The sequence below is a fragment of the Cornus florida genome, unplaced genomic scaffold, assembly GCF_030987335.1.
Source record: "Cornus florida cultivar Cherokee Brave unplaced genomic scaffold, ASM3098733v1 CherokeeBrave_3.0.0_Hap2_Chr06, whole genome shotgun sequence".
Lineage (NCBI taxonomy): Eukaryota > Viridiplantae > Streptophyta > Magnoliopsida > Cornales > Cornaceae > Cornus > Cornus florida.
This window is the reverse complement of record NW_026775576.1, coordinates 95,577,555-95,601,968: the sequence shown is the minus strand read 5'-3', so window position 1 is coordinate 95,601,968 and position 24,414 is coordinate 95,577,555. Positions and strand designations below refer to the sequence as shown.

The window sequence follows — 24,414 nt, the reverse complement described above, 5'->3', positions numbered from 1 at the left end:
TGAGTGCACCAGAAAGAAAGGCAAGAGATGAAGACCACGCTCACGCGCCTTCGCAACACGTGTATGTACGCACAATCACAACGTGTCCTAACACTTTTTAAAAGAGTACCTCTCAGCTTCAGTTTCTGTCGTCACTCTCCTTCCCCTTCTCTCTCTCTAGAATTCACTGCACATTGTTGCTGAATGTGACCCCTCTCTCACTTCCGAGTCCTCTCATTCATTCTCTCTCTAAATCAAACCCTAGTTCTAGCAAATCACAATGTGGCAAGTTCTGTTAGCTGCAGCGGTAGCAGGATCTGGGTTCTTTGCTAAACGAGTCCTCACCCTCAGTGCCGAACCACCCATTACTGAGTCGGAACAAACTCAGCAAAAATGTGATCAATCTACAGAGACACAACACTCTGACGAGTTTTCACTGTCCCAAGTTTCAATCCCTTTCAGTGAAGACCACAGCAATGAGACGCAGAGCTCAGTATCTGGTGAGTCATCATCGATCTTTAGGTTCTCGAGTCCCGGCAAAAATGGGTCTCGATTTGGATCGAAGAATTTGGGGAAGAAATCTCGAGGAATCAGGGGAAATGTGAAAGGGTTTAAGGGTATTGATGTTGGGAATGTTGAGAAGGAATGTGGGTTTGTGGATGGTGGTGATGGGGTTGTGATGGATCAGACGAAGAGTGTGAAGAGATTCCCCATTTGCTTAAAGAAGAGGCGAACTAGCAAAAATGCAATTGGAAAATACGAGTCTTGTTCTTCCAAAGGTTAGATTCTTGTTTTATCACACTCTTATGTTATAGAAATATGGATGTGTATTTATGACTGTATTTTTATGCGTGCATTCACATCTGTATATATATCTGTATGCGCATGTGAATATTCTGGGAAAAAAAACATTTGTATTGTAATTGTTATGTTTATGGAAATTACTGATGCAGTTGAACAAAGTTGGCTGCTTTAAGGTTGAAAGTAGCATTCTTATGCTTGTGTGAAGCTTTAAGTATTGCATCTAGCAATGGTCCCTTATATGTTTGGCAGATAAAAAAAAAAAAAAAGGCCTTTATAGAGTGCATGTCCCTCCAAGTCGGGTGCTAGAAGTGGAAGATGAAATACCTAACTTTTGACATTGTTTTTCCACAAAGTTCTTTACATGTTTGGCAAATGCAATTACTGAATTGGATACATGATGGAATTGTCTCTCAATTGAAATTAGTATCTGGCTAGAATTTCATCATAATGTAGGCCCTTAGGGTGCATTTAGTAACCAAATAAGAGGCTATATAGAATTAATGTCATTGCCCACTGTCATGTTCAATCTATTCTGTGGTTGGTGGTTTGGCCATCCCATTGATAATTAATACATACTAAACAATAATACAGTGCAATGTACAGGACAAGAGACTATTTGACCAAAATGAGGTTGTAAAAAAAAATATGTATTGGGCAAGAGTATCATGGTATTATGTTGTTTTTTTGTGCCAATTGAAACCTTAAGTGAGACACTATTAATGACGATACAGTGGTTTATATGTATGACACAGAATTATATTATCAATAGAAAATAGAAATGATTGCTCCCCAAAAGAATTTTAGCAGTTAGAGTTCTTGGACAACACTCTTTTGACAAATCGCACTCCAATAGCACTCTTTTGACACAAATGATTGTTCCCCAAAAGGTAAGCAACACTCTTTTGACAAATAGCACTCCAATTTTAGCGAAGAAGTATGAACAATTGTAAGGAGTATACCAATACCAATAATCCACGAGCTTGTTTATGAACACTTGTGTGAAGATATTCATCTTGTGAGTTGCTTCCATACCAATAATCCACGAGCTTGACAGCCAGCGTAAAACTGTCATGACCAATATGAACCAATAGTCCAAGAGCTTGTTTGTGAAGAGTATTTGCGGCATCTGTTGTCACATTAAGCAATTAATTTATGTTTCTGTGAGCTATCAAGTCTCTCTTTCAAATGCACATCACTGCATGGCACTGCTTTAGAAATCAATCTTTTGCTTGAGAATGTGAGAAATTCTTGCCAGCTGCTTGTTACTTTCGGTGGAATGGTATTTGCCTCATCCATACCATGAATATGAACCATGTTATACATGGGATTCCATATGATCACCTTTCCCTTAGTAATATAGGCAGAAATAGGAAATGTATATATTGCAATAATCAACTATTAAATGTATGGTGGACAAAGAGAGTTTGCTTGGCTTGGGGTCTTTATTGTTGTTGGCCTCCTTTTTGGTTCCTTTTTATATGGTGGACTTGGGGGTTCCACATATTGTATAATTCCCTGGGGCATGCCCTTTGTATTGTGTAGGGTTGCCCCATTGTTATGATTAATAAATCTCACTTTCTTACCCATCCAAAAAAAGGCCTAGTAAATGTATTCCATAGTCATCATTTCCAGCTCAATGGAAGTATGATATATAACAGGTAACAAAATTTTTAGTTGACTTGTACCCCTTTGGGTTGGCATTTGTTAGAGAGAACTGATCTACATTTTTGTTGAATGATAACAGTGAAAATGGTAATAAACTTTCATACGATCAATACTGATTTATTATGTCGTGAAACTATTGAAAATTTGAAACAGCTAGCCTTGAGCATTGTTTAGAGTTGCATAGCAAAAATACTTGTCTATGCTGTTGTTGGCTACTCACTCCTGGTTGACTTTGTTAGTTTACATTGATTAAGTCTTACTTTGTCCTTGAATTTGTGTTGGATTTGTATAGCATTTTGAAAATCTATGAGTTATTCACATTAATTTTGGTTGTTCTTGGTAGATAACTCAGGTTTTGGCTGGGGACTTGGCATTGGAATGATGTACATGATGTCAGCTGGGAAAGCTGAAATCAGTAGGCTGAACACAGCAATGGATGAAACTGCAAGAGTTGTCCAAGAATTAAAAACTGAACTTTCTAAAAGAAAATCATCGCATCTGCGTACTGAAGGTATTAGACATTCAAATAAAATCAGAGGCAAGCATGCTCAAACAGTTGTCACTAAATCAAGCACCAAGAATGGAGATGATACTGAAGTTTCTGGACTCCCTTCAACTGAAGAAGGTGAATATGCAAGTAGCGTTCTTACAGAGGAGCCACCACCAGAGTTGCTCGAAATGGATCAACTGGAAGCAGAGCTTGAGTCTGAACTGCAAAAGCTTCCTTGGTGCACTGAAGAAGTTCCTTGCTTTGAAGAAAGATCAAATATTTGTGAGGTGAGCTCAGTCTAGTATCTGTGCCCTTTATAATGGTGGATTTATCTCCGCAGTATTCGTAAGAGAAATTTTTTTGTGGCCTTTCTTAATCGAGAACTATAGTCTTGTGCATTTCGAGGATGAAATTATTTTCTTGATGCAATCAACCAATTGCCACCCAATAAACCTTGAAGTTGTTTTGGGTAGGTCACTAGGATCCTTCATATTGATATCAAGTGCAAAACACATAATCTGGCTGTTTCAATGGCCGATTCAAGAGTAAAACTGAACAAAAAGTAGGAGCCATAGAGAGAAAATCTTATCATAGCTTTATAAGCTGAAAAACCCCTAAAGAAAAGGAAAACACACACACACAAAAAAGAAAAAAAAAAAGAAAAAAAAGAAAAAAAAGAAAAAAGTGGATTAAGTTCTGCAGGTTTAGCTTCGATAGCAGCTATCATATTTCCAACCCGGATCAGACCAGTTTATCAATAATTTGTGAACCAAAAACAGCAATAAAAAATCCATAGGCCCTGATTCACATATTAAAACAGTTATTTCCCATCTTTTATTTAGCTATATTGTAATCTTTTTCTTCTTATTTTCTAAAAAATGGCTTTTAGAATTTTATTTTACTGCTTGTAATTCATGCCACTAGTAATTGTTGGTTTATCTGTGTGTTTTTGTGGAGGGAAAGTAGTTACTATAGGAAGCCTGGTAAAAGTTACTAGCAATTGTAGAAAATAAGCACACTTACTTTCAAACAGTCATAAAAATGCAAGCGCAAATCAGATACGAGACATAGGATCATTACGTTAATGTGCTCTCAGATTATCCCACAACCTGGAATTGGCATGGTAAAATGGCATATGCTAGTCTTATTGCTCCTGTACCATTGTGTTGTTTTTCCAGTTTACAAAATTCTCTCAGCTTGACTGAAAATATCTCACGTGTTGTACAGACTGAAGCCTTAGCTAAAGAGTTCATTGAACCAGATGGCCAGACTTCCTATTCTAATCCATTAAATGGTGTATTACCATCTGAACTGGATCAGAAATTAAGCCGCTTGCTCATAGAGCAACAGGAGAGCCAAATTGTGGAACTGGAGTCCGAGCTGCATCAAGCCCATTTCAAACTCCATGAGAAAGAAGCCGAACTCCAAGCCCTAAAGGATTGCGTCAAACGCCTGACTGAATTTTCTCTAGCAACTGCTTCAGGCAACAATGCAACATCCTTTTATCTCCATCAAAATCAGTGCTTTTTTCATTTCATTTTGTTAATAATGTTGGTTTCATGCATTCAATCTCAAGTAGTTAAAAACAAATCATCAAGCAGAATTAACTTAGTAATTTTGGAGGGCACTTTTGAAGCATTTATCTTGCTTTTGAGAGCAAAGTTTAAATCAAGAAAGTGCTTTTCAAATGCTATCAAAACGGTTTTTTTTTTTTTTGGTGGTTGTTGTAATTGTTGAAATCTTTGTGCAAATTAATCTGTCCTCTTTCCATGATGGCCAAGTTAGCTTGCTTTGTTAGTCTAACATTTACGTTTTCTTTCTCAGATGAAGAAACTGAAATCCAGGTGGAAAAAGAGAAGAAGAGTGGAGAGGATTATGACAAGAAGATGGTATTTGAGTCAAAGAAATCAACAGTTGGGATGAAAAGAGCAATGGACTTTGAATCTTACAAGTGATGCATAGAATGACAGTTTTTTCTCTACAAAGCAAGCTAGGGGGTAAGGTTAGTAAATGGGCAAGCATTGGATACCTTATGATTCTGTATACACAACATATGCTTGGGGCATAACTTTTAAAAAGCAGATAGCCTGTTTCTGACTACGCCCTCGTCACCTCAACATGCTAATAGAGTATTATATCAATTTTATATAACATTGTATACTTTTGTGCATATGTTTTCCAGTGTCTGGAACTTTTCTAAATTTCTTCAATGATTGATTCATAATTGACTTAGTCAATCGTTTTTGAGTGCTAGAAAAGAAGCCCTGAAGCCTTAGTTGAACTTCTTGCTTTCTTGTTGGGAGAGAGTAAATGCTAATTGGTCCACTCACATTATGAAGTTACTGGGTTACACTGACTTGGATGCCAAAAGTTGGTTTGAAATCAGTAGGGAAAGTTTTAGAAGTTTAAAATCTGTAGTGCTTGGTGGTTGTTTGTGCAGAAAGACAGGTAAAGGATAGATGGAGCCATGGTGGGTTCTTGTGCTTTTGCATCTTCCATCCTATTGATGACCCATTTGTTTTATAAATACACATATATATACATACATCTATATATATATACACATATACTGTTTTTGCTGCCCCCTGATCTCTCTCCAAACTAAGGTATGCACACTAGAGTGTAATTTCATTATTGTTAACATGACATAGCACACCAATTATATTCATGAAGAGCCATATGGACCCATTACGCAATAAAGTTTGGTTCGCGTGGAAGGACTGGTCTGCCTTTATGAGAGAAAGAGGGGTCATTTGAGCATCATTTGGTTGGAACATAATTAGGTAATCGTATCAAAAGGATCGGTTGATTAGATTACAATGTTTCACTTGGAAAACGATGTTCTTATCGTGGACGGTTGAGAGATTAACTCTGATGGATAGTTGAGATATGTTTTCACCTATCATGTCATATGACTCATATCATGTAAATTGATGTTTTTTATTTCTTTATAAAGTGAAGTTACCGTGATTTAAAATTTTGTATCAAGTGGCACTTCAAAATACACCTCAATTGGAACGAACAGGGCCAAATGAGTACAATTTTAAATTAGTGTGTGAATCTTTGTCAACCCTAGAAAGGGTCTTGTATTCCAATTAGGGTGGATATTGCATCATCACGTGGGACTCATTATTATTATTATTTTTTTGGATCCTGGCAATGTTAGGGGTGTTAGGAGTTAAAAGGGGGAATGGGGATCGAACACGGGCTCCTCAAATTAGAGTGAAAAATTCATTCATTGGCCAAACAAGCATGAACTCTATTTATAATCACTAAATTGAGACAGAACACGGGCTCCTCAAATTACAGTGAAAAATTCATTCATTGGCCAAACAAGCATGAACTCTATTTATAATCACTAAATTGAGACAGTCCTTTGAGATATGTAAAAAATTAAATGAGTTATTTAATAAATCTTTTAATTCATTGGTTAGACAATGAGAGCTCGTTATGATAGTGCTCTCGTAATAATTTTACTTTATGAAAAATATAAAAAACTTTAAAATTGATGACATTGTCACACTTGACCGTGAGAGGGTGTGTGGAGTAGTGGATTCATATACACCCTCCTCTCTTAGTCGGTAGGCTAGCATTGATCATATATATATATATAATTATAGATATGTTACCTAATTGAAACTGCTTGTTATCATAGATTCCTCGTTGACCGACTCTATTTTGTGGCTCAAAATTAAGATTCATATTTCCATTTTCCGTCTAGCAGCTCATTCAATTCCCAACCATAATGTATTGCACCAATCTATAATAAAATTTATCCAACTTTCACAATTAAATTTCCATAACATGATAAGCATAAGTCTACATAAGATGTTCTGGCATGGTGTGACCTGAGATATTATGAATTCAAAGAGCTTGATGATGAAAGAAATAGAGAGGAGAAGAGGGTAGTTGTATTTGGTGAACTCCAGCCAGAAGCTGCTAAATGGGATGTCCCTCCACTGGTATCATCTTCAATAATACACACAAGGACCATTCAAACCATTAAAAGACCGTTATAAAAGTGGTCCTGCCTAGATGAGGTGCAGGGAGGCAAAGACTGAAGATACACACTTAACAGTCACCATTGTTTTGCATAAATTGATTCTTTCGGATCTTGGCGTAACAGTAAAGTTGCTCTAATGTGACCGAGAGATCGCATATTTGAAACAGGAAGCAACCTCTTCGACTGGGTAGTCAGTCACTGCCTAGCTCTATCAATTGATTGTTCTTCTACTTGAGCATGGATCCTTTGCTGTAATGTATTGGTGTTGTAGTGATGCTGTAGTGATTTTCAACACCATTATATCTATTTTCAACATGTTTCACGTGTTGAAAAACAGATGTAACGTGTTAAAAAGTGTACAACACCACTATAAGTGGATTAGGATCTCCCCTGATTTCATGCTTGTCTTGTACTCAAGAATGATTGCTAGGGAACTAAAATAAAAACTGATGACCTTAAAGTCTAAGTATGGTTACACCACATAAATGTTCCAACACAACACATTGCACATCTACGTCAATTCCTGGCAACTAATTGCTGTGTTGATGCTGACGGTTTCAATTGCCAAAAGTTGAGCATAACCTTAACTGATCCCTCCATGCTTCTTCCGTGAACCCCCCATCACTTACCCATTCATTCTCAGCTGATCCATACCACCACAACAAAACAAGTAGCTTGTGATCCTCTCAGTTTTCTCGGCCAAGTTCTCTATCAGACCTCGAACCCTGTCCAAAGGGTTGAAGTACAAATAAACCCCAAACCCGAACAGGCTTCCAAGGACAAGTGATCAGCTCGGTTTTTGAATGCCATGGAGTTCAAGCCTAGCGTCACCGCCATCTTTCTTCTCTTCCTCCTCCTCGCCGTGCCTTGCCTTTCCAGAGGTTAGTAGTACCCTTATAAGCTGAGTGTATATAGGAACTTTTGTGACCATATCTTATAACATGGTTGATTGATTTGTGTTGTTTTTACTTAGGAGGATTGGATGCTTTGAATATGGATTCTGGGATTTATGATATTGATTATAGAGGTCCTGAGACTCATTCCCACAGACACAGAGCCTCTCCACATCCTAACGGTCATAAAAAAGGCGTTATGACACATCGCAAATCCAAAGGTTTTAGAGCTGGTGATGCAGGAGCAAGTGTAAGAACTAAGAACCTATATCTTCATACGCATCAAATGTTTATTTTTATAGGTAAGAACCTATATCTTCATACGCAACAATTTATTATTTTTATTTTCTTATTTTTTTGCAGGGGATGAAAATTCATGGATGAAGAAAAAAGGGGGTGATTGTGTTGGCATTAGTTTGGTTGAAGCTACTATTAGTTTATTACAGTTGAGTTCCCTTCTTTTTTTAATATAACAAGTGTGTTTAGAGACTAAAGAAGAATTTGTGTGTTGTTTTATTTTTCTAGTAACTTTTGAAAATGAAGATTGTGGGAAATATTTGCACTTTGAATTGTTGTAAGTTTGATTTAGCGAATCACAGATCTAGAAATTTGCCATAATTTCCATGAAAACGTGGTTCTGATTCCATTTTATATCTATAAGGTCATTGAGGAAATTTGGCTGTCGATGAGAATCAAGTTCAACTCTGAGAGTTGAATTTTGTGTAAAGATTAAAAATAATTATGTACTCAATTTGTCCAACTCAAGTTGAATTTTTTTTTTTTTTTTTTCTGAATTCTTGTTGATAATCGAATTTTAGTGATAAGTGACAAACACCTTTTTGATTACAAGATTTGATCACTATATGCATGACAAAAACCTGTAATAATTGCAGCATAAGACTATAAGAGTTATGGATTGACAATTTGCAGGTGTTAATTCATATATTATTGAATATCTGTATTAACTTAATAAAAGAAAAATTGTAGCCATGGAGAGGGAAAAAAAAAACCTTTTGTCAATAATTTGATTGTAAATCAAGAACTCTTTTCATCCTCAATGTCGTCTGAACAAGTTGGCTTGGCCTGTCGAAACTTTAGATTCTATTTATACTTATTTTTTGCAATCTCATTTATTTGAAATTTTATAAGCTCAGTTTGGTTAGATGGAAATAAGTAAGAAAAATGAAGAAATAGAAAATGAAAGAAAAAATGAAATGAATGAAAAAGAAAAGTTATTTTCTAGCATGCATTTCATGCACGAAAATTTATTCAAAAAAATTATAGAAAAAAATTAATTTATTATTTTGGATAGCATGAAATTGAAAATAAAATGATCTTATGATGTCAAATATTAAAAATATAAATGAATTTGTATTTGATGGTGTCTATTTTTGTCAAAGAAATAGTAAAATTTTGAAATATTAAATTTAATAATATAATTATTTATATTTATAATAAGACTTTATAATAAGAGAACCGAAACTAAAAAAAACAACGGAGATGGGGAAATTGATGGCAATACTAATTTAATTTTTGAGTGAAATTTGATTGTATGTTGTTAAAATTATATATGAACTTGTGGAAAAATAAAGAAAGAGTTGCTTTGCATAGAGTTTGTCTCTTTGAAATGGGTAAAATAGAAATGTTAAATAAAAATACACTTTTTCAGATAAAAATATTCAGAAAAGTTTTGAGAGAAAATAGGCAAGTATAGGAAACAAAGGCGAAACGTTTGGCAAAAGCTAACCAAGGCCAAAGGCAAATACACAGACAGTCCACATGCAAGCAACCCAATCAAACAGACCGGCCCATACAAACAGGACCCGTGGACATTCGCTATCGCAGAAACATTACTTTAAAGAAAATTGAAGTTTGAAACGTAGAGTTCCCAGAGGGTACAACCCTTCAAAAATAGGCTATATATATGATTTTCAGGACTTCGCATTTTGTGTGTGATTCATTGAGGCAACCATTGGTGCTAATTATGTGAACTAACTTGAATGATTTTTAAGCAAGCAGCAATAAAACAAAATTTTTTTTAATTTATTTATTTTTAAAAATAAAAATACTGAACTAAGAGTTGATGGGGTAGTTCCAAAAGGAAACACCCCTCCAAAAATGGGCGTATGCCGCTATAAAGTGACGAGCGCACGGTATTCTTTAGTAAAAGGCGAAAGAATAGTTCGCTTTGTGCTCATCACACGGCTTCGTGGTTTTCAACAGGTTTCAGAAGCTTGCATTATATAGCCATGAGGGTGGCTCGTTTTCACTTGTCATTTCCGATGTGGGAATGGAAATGACTTCACAGTTCACAGTAGTCATTTCTCATCCATTTCAATGTGGGAACAAAAAATGACTTGAGGACATTGCAACTTTGTTCTTTCCATTTTCAATATCAAACTAGCTCTCATCAGTGTCCTTTGTGGTTATGTTTATTAATCTGCCAAAGTACACACGCATCAAATTCTAATTTATTATCCTGATTAAGTTTTGATTTCAAGAACTTAAAAAGAAAATTGTTTATTTATGCAGTCCCTAGTGATGTAGCATTCTACTTGTAGAATGGTCGGATGGAATTTGGAAGCTGTTACGATCCAAGGACTTTACTAAATGATTCTCAGTCACAAAATCCACTCTTTTGCAGGGAAAGAAAATGTAGTCAAATGATAGTTTTGGAAAGTGTAAACATGGACTGTGGGATTTTTGTGTGCAGTTTGAATATTGCGTGTATATATGATTCAATGAACTATATAGATTTAGAAGAAGTGTCTTTAAAACTTTTGAAAGCTAAACATTTTTCTGCTTTCACTACTTGTATTATTCATAGATGGATGATGATTCTGTTGCCTGAAGAAGTGAAGATTCAGTCAAGTATATGCGCATTGTGAAGAGAGAGGATTAATAAAATTGTACGAAAAGTGGACCCGGAGCAGAGAGGAGCAAACATAAACTTCCATTGAAACATGCACAGCGCATAGGCAAATTTCTTGAAAATCTTGAAACACCGAGACAAATTATTTTTTTTAAAAGCAACAATAAAACCTTTTTTTGTTTTATGATAAAGAAAAAATATTAAACTAAGAATTTGTTGGGGTAGTTCCTAACAGAAACACCCCTCCAAAAATGGGCGTATGCCGCTATAAGTGACGAGCGCACGGTATTCTTTAGTAAAAGGCGAAAGAATAGTTCGCTCTGTGCTCATCACACAGCTCCGTGGCTTAGTACCATTTCAGGTGCTTGCATTTTAGAGCCATGAGGGTGGCTCGTGTTCACTTATCATTTCCGATGTGGTAACAGAAATGACTTCACAGTTTCATATCAATAACCAATAGCTTCTAAAGTATAGTTAGAATGCAGCTTGCTTAGCTTATAACAGAGTTCATCAAAACATTTGTTAACTGATGCAGAGAATTCAATAATACAACCTAGACTTCAGTGTCTCTTGCTGATAGTTTCATAGATTCACTGAAAAGTTGTAACACTAAATAGTTCATCTAATTTGATTTCAAATGGCTAAAGTTCAAAAGGAAATTTATGTTCAGGTAAATCTAAAATGGTTGTAGAACGAGTCTTTCTGTATCTATTTGAATCTGGATTATTAGAGAGGCTTGGAAGCTCGATTACATACCCCTGCTAGATCAATCTGGTGGCAAGCCTAATGGTTTTCAGTAAAGCATCATGGCATATGGCAAATCAAAAGGCTTAGGAGTTGGAAATGAAGGAAAAAAATCATATGACCCTATATTATATGCATCTAATTTTAATTTATCATCCAGTTTAAGTTTTGATTTAACAGAGAAATAATAAAACCATTGAAGGATTTGAAGAATAATAAAAATAAATAAATAAAGACAAAATTGTGCACAAGACTCTCGCCATTGCCGAGTCTGGACAGCCTAGTGCACTCACCATATTCTACAGTAGATTCAACGATTATGAGTCTTAAGCAACTAGTGCATTGCATTCTTTTGGATGATAAGACTATTGTAGCGAAAATTGATCAGTTTGGTAAGAACTTACTCAAATTTGTTGCTTCTATGGGTCAGAACTAACTCAACCCCTATTTGATGCATTCACCATATCACTATAAGATTATTCTTCTTTCCCTTTATTTATCAGTCTGGTAAGCAAAAACACACCACTGTCAATGCTATAGTATACGAGCAATTCCAATCACCCAATCAGCACATTAGAATTAGAATTGGAGAAAATTCAATACTCCCTAGCATAGTTTTGAATTTTTTCCTAACAATGGTTTTCCATGACAACGAAGCCTTTCAACAACAAAAAAACTTAGAATTATGTAAATATATAAGTGAGAAAAATAGTGAAGAGTTGCAGCAAGCCTTTCCGATCATTTGGTCACTTTACTTGTATCCAGTAAATAGAGTCAAGAGAGTTCGCCTCTTTTCTTTAGCATCTAGCACATTTTGAGAGACTGGCACACCCCCTTGAATGTCCCTTCGGAGTTAAACTTTAACCATGTGCTGCCAAAGTCAAGTTACAAGCATAGTCAAGTTACACGCATACAATGCTTGTTAAGTACCTAGTAATACAACCAAAACTAACATTTTTCATTAAAGCATATTACAAGAGAAAAAGAAAACTTTCAACTAGGAATTGCCGGGGTAGTTCACAAAGGAAACACCCCTCCAAAAATAGGCGTATGCCGCTATAAGTGACAAGCACACGGTATTCTTTAGTAAAAGGCGAAAGAATAGTTCGCTCTGTGCTTATCACACGACTCCGTGGCTTAAACCCATCCTAGGTGCTTGCATTATATACAAATGAGGATGCCTCATTTTCACTTATCCTTTCCGATGTGGGAATAGAAATGAATCATCTCTCTCTCTCTCTCCATCCAACTTTAACCAATGTATTCTGCAGCTCCCTCTCTCTATATCCATTTTCAATATCACACTAGCTCTCATCAATGTCCATTGGGTTGGGGTTGTGTTGATTGATTATGTTCAAGTAAGATGGAAAAAATAATAGCTTTTGTTGACACTTATTTTGATAATTGGGCTTGAACTACTGTAATGACCCAAAAAGATACCAGTCGATGGTACCAACTAAATAAATAAAATAAAATAATTTGGTATTATCTCTTCAGAAAAAGTCCTACTACAATCTTTTGAAATACATATAAAATGCAATGGTCTCACTTAACCTTAAAACTAATTTATCATGTCCCAACGCACAATGCAAATAATATACAATATTCCTAAAATCAACACACACATATAAAAGAGTCACGTTCCTCCATCTCATCCAAACATGGAAATATCAGTCTACTACCTAGTCCCATAATTCTTTACAAGAAACGCACTTTAATTACATCAAGTTACAGTCCATTAAATATAGCTAAAATTAAAAATTCATAACTTATAACATTATATAAATTATACTAAAGTTTTACAAAATAGTCAAGATTACAGTTACAAAATATTAAAGTTCTAATGTAAAAGATTACAAAATATAGAACTCCAATCCCGTCTAAACTTGTGGTGGATCGTCGGCCGCCACCTCTTTCCCGTGTCCTGAAAAAATTAAAATAATGGGGTGAGCCAACCACTCAGTAGGAAATGTTTAAGACACATCTTTTACAACTCCGTGAACCCACATAAGGAATAAAATACAAGTGAACGGGATCTGTAACGAACCTAAGCTGATCCCATTTATAAAAAAAAAAAAAATTTGACATGACCTCCCCTAAAAAGGGGCCTACCACAACCTACTCAAATAAAAAAAAGATGCAATGGTCTTTCAAGACCTATCCAACCTGTCCCAACACACAATACAAATAATATATTCCAGCATCCCATTCATCAGTTAATTATGCCTCAACATGGTTCATCTCATGTTGAAACATCCACATACCATTTAATCCAAATTATCATAATTAAAGTCCATGAATATAACTATAATAGCAAGAGTCCACAAATCTCTATACTAAATATGACAAAATAAGGTTTTACAAAAATATGGGACTTAGATACAAAAATAGCAAAATAATCTTCTAATCCAAATTAAGCCTGTGGTGGTACGTCATCCGCCACTTCTTTCCCGTTTCTTGAAAAATGTTAAATAATAGGTTGAACAAGATTGCTCAGTAGGTGGTGCCTAAAACACACCTCTTGTGACCCCGTGAATTCACACCATGAATAGGAATTTGGATCATACCATATCGAGAAAAAATATAACCACCATGCCACATCATTAATCCGATACCACAAATGAATATGCCATGCAATGATATGCCATGCGATGCAATGCCACTCCCCATTTTTCAAAACCATTTCCATTATCATTTTCAAACCGTTAGTGAACCCGTCCCATGGCAACTCCATGGCGGCACAAGACGAGAATCGGTCACTGTCCCCGACCCATGGCAACTCCATGGCGTCATTTGGGGTCCAGGTAACTCAACCACACTAGGACGATTTTCCTAACCCCCTCTAGGCCTCACTAACGCCACGGTCCCTAGGCAACTCCTAGGCAGTCGGGTTTTTCACAAAATCTTTTTCCCAAAATATTTTTCCTAAAAACCCATTCTTATCCACTTCAAATCACTTTACCCTTTCTTATGCCTCATGACATACATGTATGTCTCATGCCTACATTACTATGGAAAAAAAGGAAATTTTCATATAACACAACTAGTCATCCTTTGCTAAAATTTCAAAGAAAATCATACAAGAATTCATACATCATTTCTAGCACAATTTACAACTTTATAGACATAGTAAAACAACATTTAAACATGATTTTCATACAAATCAACATGTAAATATAAAATCATGAACTTTACAAAAAAACAATCATGCTAGGGTAATTACTATCAATTAAACAAATTAATAATAATTACTAGAAATTAACTTTACACATAAAAAAATCATTCTAGGGTAATTACCATCAATTAGACAAATTAATAACAATTGTTAGAAATTAACCCACAAAGGAACAAGAAAATGTGAGTTAGAGACCCCTACCTTAATTATATGCAAAACCCCTAATTTCTTCACCTCAAACCCTAGAATTTCGAATCTCCTATGGTGCACCAATCAAGTATTGCTCCTATCAACGTGTTGATCTCGTCGTGGGCTTCGAATAGCCGCAAACGGCTCTTAAAAAGACTAAGAGATGAGGGATTAATCAAAGGTTGAAATTTGTAAAAGAAAAAGAAAGAAAAACGAGCAGCAGGAGAGAGAATAGACTGGCCGAGAGAGAGAAAGCCAAAATGGGTCTGTAATGACCCTTAATTGGTTTAATGGTGGGTCCCACCATTTTTTTTTTGAATTTTCCTTTTTCTTTTTGTTTTTAATTCTACACCACACACACACACAATTATATACACATATGCATATATACATAAGACACAGGCATTACAGGATCATGCCTCGGAAAGTAAGCAAAACAGTAATAATATCAACAAATACATACACAAGTCATCCGACTACCAAGTGTGTAATATATGCCAATGATATGCCATGCCATGAAATGTCGCTCCCCATTTCCGAAATAATACCGTTTCACCTTTCCAAACCGTTAGTGCAATTCGACCCAATGCGACTTTAAGGTTTCACGAGAGGATGATTGACTAACTATCCACGACCACAAAGCAACTCCAAGGCGTCGTATCCGGCCTAGGTAGCTCAACCACGCTAGGGTCTCTCCCTAGTCCCCTCTAGACCACACTAACGTCACGGACCACTAAGCGACTCCTAGGCATCCAGTTTTCGCAAACACTTTTCGAAAACATTCCCAAAATAATTTCATTTGTTTTTAAAACACTTTTTCTCTTTTTCCTTTCCAATGAATGCATGAATGCTTCATGCTTCATACTCACTATGCCAACAATGAAAATCTCACACAAGTCACCAAGTCCAATCACATACTTGTATTTCATGCTTTCAAATAAATAATTTAAACACTTTGAACATATCATAGCATACTTTGAAATGTATTTCATCACATTAATATAAAGAACATGAATTTAGGCCAAATATTCACATAAACCAAATCATCACATAAACCCTAAGCATCGTAAGTCAAATACCCAAATTAAACATGCTTGAGAACAAATTTAAAGGAGAAAATTTACTAGGATTAAAGAAATTGTGGGTTAGAGCAGTCATACCTCAAATTGGTGAAAAAGTTTCAAAAATGCCCAATTTTTGAATTCCCAATTGGTGGCCAAACGGATATTGGCTCCGATCAAAACGACGGCCTTGACGAGCTCTTCAACTTTGCCTTAAGCGGTAATACCAAATTCTCAAAGGATGAAGCTAGATCTTAGCTTGTGAGTTGTGTAGAAAAGAAAAAGAAAAAGAAAAAAGAGAGAGGAAGAGGAAACTGCCGAGGGAGAGTGAGAAATTACGGGTCTGTAATGACCCAAGGCCATTATAATGGCATAAAGCATCCAGTGGGCCCCACAACTTAAAAGAAATTCCTTTAAACATTATTATTTATATAATAATCAATTCACCACCGCATAAATTAACATATAAACAAGTAATTTTTGCACAAAATAACAATGCATAAAGTGCAATGAACCCGAGATACAGTCCCCCGTGTCTAACAACCCGGTAACGGGTCCCACTTGGAACATCCCGACCCGAAAATAGAAAAATGCCGAAATGGCAACCAATGCATTTCCAAAAGTCCTGATTTCAAGGAAATGTCTCAATCAATACTCTAACACACCCGGCACACCCCACGGTGTTTGGCATGCAAAACGATAAAAGACAAAAATACCCTTAAAAAATTAGAAAATGGAAAATGATGAAAATCAGAAATATTATAATTATAATTGGGGCAATGGCGCGGCAGTTGGGTTAGGCTGAAGATCATTACTACTTTGCATAAATTAAACAGTGGGCTTAAAATACAATGACGTGGCAGTTGGTGATATGTTAAAAATGGACCATATTTTGCATAGATTAAAATTACATGCAAGGGTGAAACAGATAGGGTAATTTTGAATAGTTTGAAGTAACTGATGGACAGTGGTTGTATTACTAGTATATACCGTTTAGTTCGATTCAGTTAAATGTTGATGTTTATCTATAGGATTAGTTTAATTTGAATTTGCATTTAGTTAAGTTATAGAGTTATGATGTGATTAGAATACTTAAGAGTAGGGTTTGTTTCACGTATTATTCTATAAATAAATGTAGATGCATGCTGAGAAAGAGGTCCAACACCCTCAGAATCTTTATTTTATTATTATTTATTTCTCAAGCTCTTCCCCCATATAGCAACCTTGCTATTTCTATCTCTCTTTCTCTCTATCTCCTTCTATATCTATTTCTCTCTACATTCTATTATCAAATTGTTACTATATAATTCACTGTTAAAAGTCATTTTAATTAAGGCAATTCCGAACTCACAAAAGGAGTTTTATTGTTCTCTTTCTCCTCGCATCCCCTGAAAGTCAACATTCACAAATAGACTACAGTTGATAATTTACACTCGAACTATACAATTGGTTCTGACACGCCCGTACACGTCAAATTTAGAATCGGCTCTAGTCAGCCGATTTTAGTGTCAACAGCTTCTAAGAATAAGCTGTCAAAGTAGTGTTAAGATGCAACTTATCTTATACTAACAGAGTTTATCAAAAATGTTGTTAACTGATGTAGATTAGCCTAAAATTCGACAATACACTGAAGTTGTAACACCAAAGTTGTTCATCTAATTAAATTTCATTTCAAATGACTAAAATCATGTTCACCTTATCACACAATTGCTCTCATCAATAACCAGTAACTTCCAAACACATGCTACCAAAGTTAAGTTGCAAACTTACAATGCAACTTGTTTAGCTTCTTATATTAGAGTTCATCAGATAATTCAATAGTATAACTTAAGAGTCTCTTGCTGATACTTTCATGCACTGAAAGTTGTTAACACTAAATGGGACAGTGTATTGAAAGATCAGAAAGAAAAAATTCACAACAGTTTCATATATTGAAGTTGTAACACTAAAAAATACCGTGTGCTTGTCACTTTATAGCGGCATACACCTATTTTTGGAGGGGTGTTTCCTTTGTGAAACTCCCCCTACAATGCGTAGCTAAATGTTCTTTTCTCTCTTGTTATTTTGAATGATTACATTTGTCGCCCTGAATATTTTTAGTTCTACAACTTCAATGTATGAAACTGTTGTGAATTTCTTCTTTCACAAAAAAATACCGTGTGCCGGATGTGGGAACAAAAATGAACTTTTCACCAATGTCTTTCTCTCCAATATCACACTAGCTCTCATTAATGTCCTTGTGTTGATTTGTTATGTTGAAGTAGAGGATGTAAAAACCAATACCTTCTAAGAATTAAGTTGCAGAAGTAGAGTTAAGATGCATATTACTTAGCTTATACCGACACAGTTCATAAAAAATGTCGTTAACTACTGATGTTGATAAGCAGAGAATTCGATAACACAATTTAGATTTCAATGTATTTCGCTGCTTATAGCTTCATACACTAAAGTTGTAACACTAAACTAGTTTCATCTAATTTGGATTTAAATAGCTAAAGATCAAAAGGAAATTTATGTTCATCTTATCTCAAATAGGTACATGACGATTCTTTCTGTACCTATCTGAATACGGCTTATTAGAGAGGGGCTTGGAAGCTCGATTACATACCCCTGCCAGATAGCCTACTGGTTTTCAATAAAGCATCATGGCACATGGCAAATCAAAAGGTTTAAGAGCTGGAAATGCATGGTGTTAACGTGATTGATTAGGATTACTTTTTATCTATTAGCATAATTAGCGTAGATTAGAGCTGACTTTGTAAACGTAATACTTTTCTTATATGTTTAATATGTGTATAGTATATACACCTCCTTGTGAGAAGAATAAAAAGATTGTAATATTTTTGTCCCTATTTTCCTTTAGTTTTGACATGGTATCAGAGCCTACACGATTAGAGTTTTTCTGATTTACCTTACCCATACCCATACTTATCGTCACTCTAAATACCTAAAATCATACCTACCGCTGACAGTACTTTGCTTACTGGTGGCCTTTATCTTTGCTTCCAATCGGCTTAGTTTGTCGATTTCTTGCCAAATTAACAACTGATTTTCGTTGCGGCTTATCGGCAAATCATCAATTTGACTTACCTAGACCCTCTCGGCTTGATCTGAAAGTGGTGGACAATTTATTTTTTGGGTTGACTCATTGCTGACTTCATTCTTTTCCTTTTGTGCTGTGAGTTTTTTTTTTTTTGGGTTTTCTCTACTGTAACTATTCTTCTTATTGAATTTTACAATCTGTGTTGCTGTGCTCTTTAGTCTATATATATATATATATATATATATATATATATATATATATGTATATATATTAAGTGCTACAAGTAATGGGTGACTCAAAAGACAAAGGAGATGCAACTTCAGCCTCTCTGGTGTTTGCCTCAGTTACGATTCATCAGGACCACTTGTGTAATACCCCGATATTTTAAAGGATTTATTAATTGGAATTAATTACTATTATTTTATTTTAAAATGATTTATTTAATGTAATTGCTTTTATTTTTATTTTTAAATGATTTGTTTGATTTAATTGCTTTTATTTTTATTTTTTAAAATGATTTGTTTGATTTAATTGATTTTATTATTATTTTTTAAAAATGATTTGTTTTATTTAAATAAGTGTGTAGATTAATTGTCTTATTTTAATTAAATTATATTTCATGATTATATATGATGATTGTTGGCGTGTTGATTTTCTTGGTATAGTGTGACTTAGTTGTAAATTCATGTTTGTTAATGTGCTTCGTGTAATTAGTTTTCAATATATTTTAAGTGTTTGATTAATTATTTTATTTATTTAAATTAATTGGAATGGGCTTAAGGGAAGTTGGACCAAAGGATGTGGTTTTGGGCTTGGATGAAGTCTTGTTGGGTAATTAATTAGAGACCCATGATTATGAGGTTATTTAAAGGATTTTGTTGGCATAAATATAATAAGTATTATTATTTGAGGTTAATTAATTAATTATATAAATATAATTAAATAATATAGTTAATTAATAATTATTATGGAAGGATATATACATATATATTATATATATTTATGGATATATGTGCATATGATTTAAGTATTTAAGGAAGGAAGTATACATATATATTATATATAATATATGTGTATTTTTGTGTGTGTGTGTGTGTGTGTATATATATATATAACATAATATATGTGTATATATATTTATATTATTTTATTAAAGGATGATTATTATTTATTCAATAGTCATACTAGTAATAGGATTAGGGTTACGTGTATAAATATATACATAAGGTTTTATTGTGAAAAAATTTTATGTTAGAAAAAATAAGAGAGACAGAAAGAAAAGAAAAAGGGCTGACAAAGAGGAGGCCGGATTTGGAAAAGACAGGCAAGTTCTTTTCTACTTCTTCTCTTAGGACTCATAAGCCTATCACCTAATTATCAAAATTATAGTTTTATGTTATTTATTTATTTTATTAAATTAATTTATTAATAGGATTATATGAGCATGTTTAATCTTTACAAAATTATAGAATTAAACATGTGAATATATGTATGCATTGTTATGATAATTTGGATCTTGTATGTGAGGTTAGGTTAATTAAATTTTATTTTTGAAATTTTTATAGTTTGCTTTAGCCTTATGTAGCATGATTAATTAAATTAAATGGATCTTAATATAATTATATATGTTCATTTATGCCCAAAATAATAAATAAAGCTTTTGGGATTTTTCTGGGATTTTCTGAAAATTTTCTGGAATTAATTTATATTTTTAATGTTATTTTAGAAATTATTTTATATATATTGTTATATATATATGTTAAATTGTTTAACATTACAACATTGGAGGGTTAATATGAATCGGCACATCAAATAGGGATTTTGATTCAGTGTGGGCGGTATATCATAGCTTAGTGTGTGTGTGGATTTGAGCCATTGAAATTTAAAAATAATACTAGAGGGATTCAGTGCATTGCGGCACATTATAAGTTGATGCACATGCGACATTTAATGGTTAGATTGAGTTGATGAAAGGGAGCTGATCCAGTACATCGCGGCTCACCAAAACACGAAGGACAACCAATGAGAAGCTGCTAACACGCGCCGAGAGTGTAGCAGGCACGTGGACGCGCCTACCAGTGGGTCTTTGCACGTGGGGGCGAGTGCAGCAAGTGGAGGAGAGTGCGGCGGCGCGTGGGGGCACGTGCGGGAGTGTTTGGTGTCCCGGTAAGGTCCTGTGGGGTTCGGTGAATTTCCAGATTTAATTTTAAGTTTGGGAATGTTGAAATCAGCCACTATAGGGGATATTTTTAGGGTTTTGGAGAGCCGTTAAGTGTTACTAATATATTTAGTAGCATTTATTTACATAAAACAATTTATTAATAAATTTATTATGAAAGAAGGTGTATGTATATATATATATATATATATATATATATATATATAATTGTTTATATATATATACAGGTATTTGGTTTAATTAATTTATGATAAGTTTGAAAAGTTGTATATATGTATTTATTGATATATATGTATATAAGGTTGGAGGAGTTTTTTTTTTAAAAAAGAAATATATATTGGTTTAGGCAGGATTATTTATTAATCATTGATTAATGGTTTTACAATTTAATAAACCTATTAATGGATATGATAATTGTTTATATATAAGTATTTATATATTTGTGCGTATCATCGTACATTAAAGTTAAAATTTTATTATGGTTGGTTTTGGTATAGATGGTTTGTTTATTGGTTTTCAGAGGTTTGGTAGAAAGGGCTTGTTGGCAGGGTTTAAAATATATTATCAATGATTATTATGGAATGTATTATACACATGTATATATTATAAAATCATATTTAGTATATCTTGATTTGTAGATGGTATGGTTGATTTAAAATCACAATAGAGTGGTTATTAAATTAAGGACATGCTTATAATATAAATGTGAAATCTATGTATGATTAAGCTCATAGGTACGTTTAAAGTTAGTATATGGTTGAATTGTAGGCATGGATGAGTTGCCAAAGGCTGTAATATACTGTCTTATTAGTTATGAATAAATTTCATATATGGAAAGTATAGTTGAATTGCTAATTAATGGTATAAGTAAATATACTTAAAGAGGTATGGTTGAATTACTAATAAATAAATAAGTATATTTATAATGGCATTGTTGAATTGCCAATGCATAACTAAATTGTTATGTGTTAGATGATTTAAAATTCATCTATGGATATTGTACGTATAAGTTGATTAGGATTGGATATTCTTATTAGAATAATCTAGTACCTAAATGTTAGTTATTATTTTATTATATTAATAAATTAATAGTGGTAGAGACATGGACTAATTGTCAAAGCGTATACATTAGTTATGTGATAAAGATAATTGAAATTATTATTTGTTTTGGATTAAATGTGGTATTATTTTATTTTAAAATTTTTTATTTAATTAAATTACTGTCTAGGATGAAATTAAGGTTGGACGAGTTTTTTTGAAAAAGAAATATATATTGGTGGATTGGTTTAGCTAGGATTATTTATTAATCATTGATTAATGGTTTTACAATTTAATGAATCTATTAATGGATAGGATAATTGTATATATATAAGTATGTATATATATATATATATATATATATATATATATATATATATTTGTGTGCATCATCGTACATTAAAGTTAAAACTTGATCAGGGTTAGTTTTGATATAGATGGTTTGTTTATTAGTTTTCAAAGGCTTGGTAGAGAGGGCTTGTTCGTAGGGTTTAACCCGCAATTTATTTTCAGGTTATTAGAAGTTCAAGTCTCAAGGTTGAGAATTCACTGCTGGAGAACTTATCAATTCTTTCGGTTTATTTAAAAGTAGGATATTATTATTATTTCATTTGATAGTAGTATTTAATAATGAACTTCTGGATAATGGATTTTGGTTAAGGGGTCATTGAGTTACATGATTCCCGAGTTGTAAATTTTGGAGAATTATTAATGGAACTTTTATTTAATAGATTTCTTTCAGCAAGTTATTTATTCTTTATTATTCATCTTTGTATTATGTGCTTGTTTAAATACGTTAATTATTTTGATATTCCCTGATTTTGTACGCGGATTTGATCAACCCGTGTTCTGAAATTAGGGGGTATCACAACTTATCCTTATAAATTACTTCGAATAAATTAGATGGTTCTAATTTTTCCACTTGGTCCCAAAGTGTGGAGTTATATGTCACATGTTGTGGGAAAGTGGGATACTTGATTGGTACCAAGGTTAAGCCTAATGAAAAAGATATTATTGCTTATACTACTTGGGTGGAGGAGAATGCCATGATTAAGTCATGGTTGCTGAATTCGATGGCTACTGGAATTAGGGCTGTCTTTTTTTGCTTGCCCACTGCCATGATGTTTGGGATGCAGTTACTTAAACATTTTCTATTGGCAAAGATGCTTCACAGATGTAAGAACTCTGTTGCCGAGCACATGAGACCCGTCAGAATGGTAAGACTTTGACTGAGTATTATGCTGCATTTCAAATTATCTGGCAAAAATTGGATTATCTTTGTCCTTGTTCTATGGAATGTGCAAAAAATGCGGCTACAATAAAAAAAAAAAACAAATTGAGGAGGATCGTTTATATGATTTTTTGGCTAGTTTAGATCCCAGTCTAAACCAAAATAGGAGCCAAGTATTGGCTCAGGATCGGCTTCCAAGTATTCAGAATGCTTATGGTTTTATGTGCTGTGAGGAACTTCGTCAACAAACTATGATAGCGAGAAAATTCAGTGATGGCTCAGCCTTGAAAGTAGGATCTTCTTCTAAGATTGCATCGGTGATTACTTCTGCTGGTACCACTATTCCTCTAGGAAGGCCCTCTTCCATTTCATCTGATTTAAAATCCTCTGATACTCGGAGATGTACCAATTGTAATGGTATTAAACATTTTCGAAAAATATGCTTTAAGCTACATGGCTATCCAGGCTGGTATGTTCAGAAGAAGAATCCGTAGAAAATGAGGCAACTCTGGGTCTCAGGCTCATCATACTTCTAGTGACACTCAAATTGCACCACAATTTTCTTTGTCTTCTTCGGTAACTCAACATTCTCAGCAAGTTTCTCAAGTTGATGCTTCTACCTCTTTGGCCAATATAGGTAATTTAGGATATGCCTTGAGTATTTCTTCTGTTCTTTGTACTCAATCTTGGATCATTGATTCAAGGGCTTCCGATCATATGACTAATAACCTAACTCGGTTTGTTTTAAAATTTAATCCTTCTAGGAGTAGCGTTAAAGTTGCTAATGGTTTGTCCACACCAGTTTTAGGAGCTGGTTTTGTTCCTTTGTCTTCTTCTATGTCTCTTTCTTCTGTTTTATATGTTCCTTCCCTTTCTAATAAGTTACTCTCCATAAGTCAAATTACTAAAAATCTAAATTGTTGTGTAACATTTTTCCCTACACGTTGTGTTTTTCAGAATATTCTTACAAAGGAAACGATTGGTCTTGGTAAGGAGAGAGGGGGCCTGTACTACTTGGATTTGAGTGATTCACATGGTTCTAAGGTTG

The 24,414-nt window shown here is 34.1% G+C and overlaps 1 protein-coding gene and 3 non-coding genes across 5 annotated transcripts; 1 reads left to right on the top strand and 3 right to left on the bottom strand.

The window, feature by feature from the left end:
• Window positions 1-145: 145 nt before the first annotated feature.
• LOC132313064 (uncharacterized) lies at window positions 146-5,162 on the top strand. Of its 2 annotated transcripts, none has more exons than XM_059811686.1 (4): window positions 146-758; window positions 2,801-3,225; window positions 4,166-4,421; window positions 4,763-5,162. In XM_059811686.1, the coding sequence occupies exons 1-4, from the start codon at window positions 260-262 to the stop codon at window positions 4,891-4,893; spliced, it is 1,311 nt and encodes a 436-aa protein (XP_059667669.1). In that variant the 5' UTR covers window positions 146-259; the 3' UTR covers window positions 4,894-5,162. The 2 variants fall into 2 exon arrangements, with proteins under 2 accessions (XP_059667669.1, XP_059667667.1); XM_059811684.1 differs by having other exon boundaries at window positions 2,792-3,225.
• Window positions 5,163-9,923: 4,761 nt separating this feature from the next.
• LOC132315142 (U5 spliceosomal RNA) lies at window positions 9,924-10,042 on the bottom strand. Its single transcript, XR_009483579.1, has one exon. It is a non-coding gene; the product is annotated as a U5 spliceosomal RNA (small nuclear RNA).
• An 887-nt stretch (window positions 10,043-10,929) lies between these two features.
• On the bottom strand, window positions 10,930-11,045 carry LOC132315141 (U5 spliceosomal RNA). The gene has a single exon (XR_009483578.1). It is a non-coding gene; the product is annotated as a U5 spliceosomal RNA (small nuclear RNA).
• Window positions 11,046-12,464: 1,419 nt separating this feature from the next.
• LOC132315139 (U5 spliceosomal RNA) lies at window positions 12,465-12,580 on the bottom strand. The gene has a single exon (XR_009483576.1). It is a non-coding gene; the product is annotated as a U5 spliceosomal RNA (small nuclear RNA).
• Window positions 12,581-24,414: the final 11,834 nt, after the last annotated feature.

Excerpts from the sequence above, each read along its gene's own strand:
- LOC132313064 (XM_059811684.1), top strand. The coding sequence starts at position 260 with ATGTGGCAAGTTCTGTTAGCTGCAGCGGTAGCAGGATCTGGGTTCTTT. Across the intron at positions 3,226-4,165 it reads AAAGATCAAATATTTGTGAG|ACTGAAGCCTTAGCTAAAGA; the intron begins GTGAGCTCAGTC and ends CGTGTTGTACAG. Across the intron at positions 4,422-4,762 it reads TTCTCTAGCAACTGCTTCAG|ATGAAGAAACTGAAATCCAG; the intron begins GCAACAATGCAA and ends TTTCTTTCTCAG.